This window comes from Lactuca sativa, chromosome 9, assembly GCF_002870075.4.
Source record: "Lactuca sativa cultivar Salinas chromosome 9, Lsat_Salinas_v11, whole genome shotgun sequence".
Taxonomy (NCBI): domain Eukaryota; kingdom Viridiplantae; phylum Streptophyta; class Magnoliopsida; order Asterales; family Asteraceae; genus Lactuca; species Lactuca sativa.
In genome coordinates, this window is record NC_056631.2 from 18,045,851 (window position 1) to 18,049,071 (window position 3,221).

General features: G+C 40.5%; 1 protein-coding gene across 1 annotated transcript; it reads left to right on the forward strand.

Annotated features, from left to right (window-relative positions):
- The first annotated feature begins 1,721 nt into the window (after positions 1-1,721).
- LOC111908441 (uncharacterized) lies at positions 1,722-3,005 on the forward strand. The gene has a single exon (XM_023904266.3). The coding sequence runs from the start codon at positions 1,893-1,895 to the stop codon at positions 2,862-2,864; it is 972 nt and encodes a 323-aa protein (XP_023760034.1). The 5' UTR covers positions 1,722-1,892; the 3' UTR covers positions 2,865-3,005.
- Positions 3,006-3,221: the final 216 nt, after the last annotated feature.

Sequence of the window (3,221 nt, forward strand, 5' to 3'; positions counted from 1 at the left end):
GTAACGGTGTTCGTGTTCTTGATCAATATCGAAGTTAATTAGCACATAAAATTGTTGAAGCTATAGTTTGTGAAAAAAATTGGTTGTTTGGGATCGACTTATGTCTTATGTCGGTTGACGGATCAGGACGAGCCTGAGATTCGTTAGAGACTGATAAATTGGGTTGAGCCCGAGAGTAATTAGAGGTTGATGGATTGGATCGATATCGAGAGTCGTTAGAAGTTGACGGATCGGGTCGAGCCTGAGAGTCATTAAAGTATTTGGCATATGCGCTTACCGAATTTTCTATCGGAGGATTTCATGTTTTGGAGGTTTTTAAATATAACACCCGAGTCCCGATTATGATTTTCCCAAACTATGATTTGTGGTTTTAAAGTCCAAGGAAATGTAGAAGCAAAGAGTAAAGTTTGAAGGAATTAATTTCAAAATATGAAAACTGAAAAACTGTGGATTTATACTAGGGCGCCATGACACCATTTATGGGGTGCGGGGTGCCCATGTCGATGAGCCGAACGACTTTTAGGGTTTTTGGGACTATTTAATGCACCTTAACTCCTAGGGTTTGTTATTTCTCATCCTCTATTAGTCCTAGAACATCCATTGACAGAACCATAGCCTCATTTGAGTTGTAACATCCCTCTCTAGCACGTATCACAATGTTGTCCGCTTTGGGCTCCTGACACGAAAACTTCTAAGGGGGTCATTCATTCCTGAATTACTCTTGTCCGGACATGCTTAAGTACAAAGTTCTTATGAGATATGCTGCCCTCACGACTTTAAAACACGTTGTGACAGGGAAGGTATACACACCCTTTATAAGGAATGTTTTGTTCTCATTCCCACCTGATGTGAGATCAAGTGCAGGTAGCTACCCATCTTCAACCCCCCTCTCCCCCCCCCCCCCCCCCCCCCTTATAGGGTTCAACGTCGCTGTCGAACACATCGACCAATTCACCATCTTTGATACCATTTGTAATATCCCCGTCTGACACATATCATAATATTGTCCGTTTTGGGTTTTCGGCATAAAAACTTTCCAAGTGGGTCACCCATCCCTGAATTACTCTCGTCTGGACATGCTTAACTGCAAAGTTCTCCGGTTGATGTTTTATGTCGGTTGTTGGATCGGGATGAGCCCGAGAGTCATTAAAGGTTGACAGATAAGGTTGAGTCTGAGAGTCATTAGAGGTTGACGGATCGGGTTGAGTCCGAAAGTCATTAGAGGTTGATATATCGGGTCGACCCCGAGAGTCATTAGAGGTTGAGGGAACGGGTCTAAGATGAAAAGTTTTTGATTGAAATATGCGAAACAATGAGAGGAAAAAAAATATTTTAATGACCAAGACAAAACATACCATTTACTTTTATATCATGCTAATATTTAAAAGGTGTTTCATTTGTTGGAACCAATTGTATTGAGAAAACCTTTTACGGGTGTGAGAAACTAAAAGTTATAACTTTTTTTTTTGCTAAATTATAAACGAAAAACACTTGTACGGATGTGAGATATCATCCGAGAAATTGTATTGATGATACACCGTGACTGAATACAGGATCCTTACACACATTCAACTTAAGAAACGAATGTACTTATTCTATAGCTACGAATTTGTTAACTTGCATGGGGAATCCTGTTGGTAAAGTAGTCAAAATGTAATACATTTATGTATGAAGTTCCAAAGTTTTATATACTGTCTAAAAAAATATTGATTGCTCATTTACTCTCTTCCAAAGGTTTTACTTTTATTATAAAATATATATTTATACTAAAATTACATCACACTTATTTCAAGAACCAACCGTTGTGCTCTCTCATACGGTCACACACCTACTCTCTTTACTCAAGATTCCTGATGCTTGAACCAAAAAAGTACTCATCTTGACGGAAACCCATGATTTCTTTTGCTTCTTTTTGTGTAATTTTCTCAGTTTTATTTACAACAATCCCATCGGTGAAATCTCAATCATTACGACCCACCGGTGAAATCTTTTTTTCACCAAGATTTCTTGATTCCGTTCTCCAAGACTATGCTTTCCGAGCACTTTCCCGGCACCGTCCAAGGACCGGAGTTGTCTACGACGGTAATGTGCCGTCTAATTTGACTGGAAGTACCGTCTCTGCCCTCCGCCTGAGAAGTGGTAGCTTGAGGAAAAGAGGGTTTCATGGGTACAAAGAGTTTGATATTCCCAAGGGCATCTTGGAGAATCCGTACGTTGAGAGGGTTATTTTGGTCTATCATAATTTGGGTAACTGGTCGTCGGTTTACTATCCTTTACCAGGCTATTCGTTTTTGTCGTCGGTGGTGGGTTTATTGGCTTACAATGCAGTTAATTTGACAGCAAAAGGGTTGCCGGAGCTGGATCTCCGGACTTCGGAAAACCCCATTTTGATAAAGTTCGAAACTTTGGGGGTTGCGCCAGATGGGGTTTTGCCAAAATGTGTGTTTTTTGATTTATTTGGTGGAGTTGCGTTTGATCGTGTGCAAAATGGGAGCATTTGTTCGACTGTAACACAAGGGCATGTTGGTATAGTGATAGAAGAGAGGACCCCGGCGCCAGTGCCGGCGCCGCCAAAAGTGCCGGAGTATCCTATTGCTGGTGGCGAAGGTAGTGGTGGTGGCGGAGGGAGGAAGAAAGGGTGGTGGGTTGGTGGTTCGGTAGCCGGTGGGGTTTTGCTGGCGACGGTCTTGGTGGTGTTGGTGTTGTGGGTGAGGTGGTGTAGCGGGAGGAAGAGGATAGGGAAGATGAAAGCTGCAGCGGAGGGGGGTGCTACGTTAGCGGTGACCGCCGTTGGTCGTGCTAAGGTACCGGTGGCGATGGGTACTCGGACAAAACCAGTTTTGGAAAATGAATATGTAAGCTAGATTATTAATTCCAAATATAAATTTTTTAGTCATAAAAGTAAACATTCAATTTCCACAAAGTGTTCTACACTCTACACTTTAGTGGCAGTTATATTTATTTTAATTGGTTTTTAATAATCGTTTCATCATTTATTCTCTTGATTTATTATCCCATCTGTATCATAAAAGTTACAGTATTGTTTCTGTAGGTGCAAATTTTCCTTTTCTAAATATTTTATATATTTGCGGAGTGTATTTTATGAACTTTTATGGCGCTATTAGTGTAATTTTGATAGATATCCTATTCTAATAAAAGAATAGGTTGATTTTTCTTTTATCATGTCTCATCTTATTAGGCATCATAATTAAAGTCATGTC

What these genes read in the sequence shown, in the direction of transcription:
- LOC111908441 (XM_023904266.3), top strand. Translation starts at nt 1,893, where the DNA reads ATGATTTCTTTTGCTTCTTTTTGTGTAATTTTCTCAGTTTTATTTACA.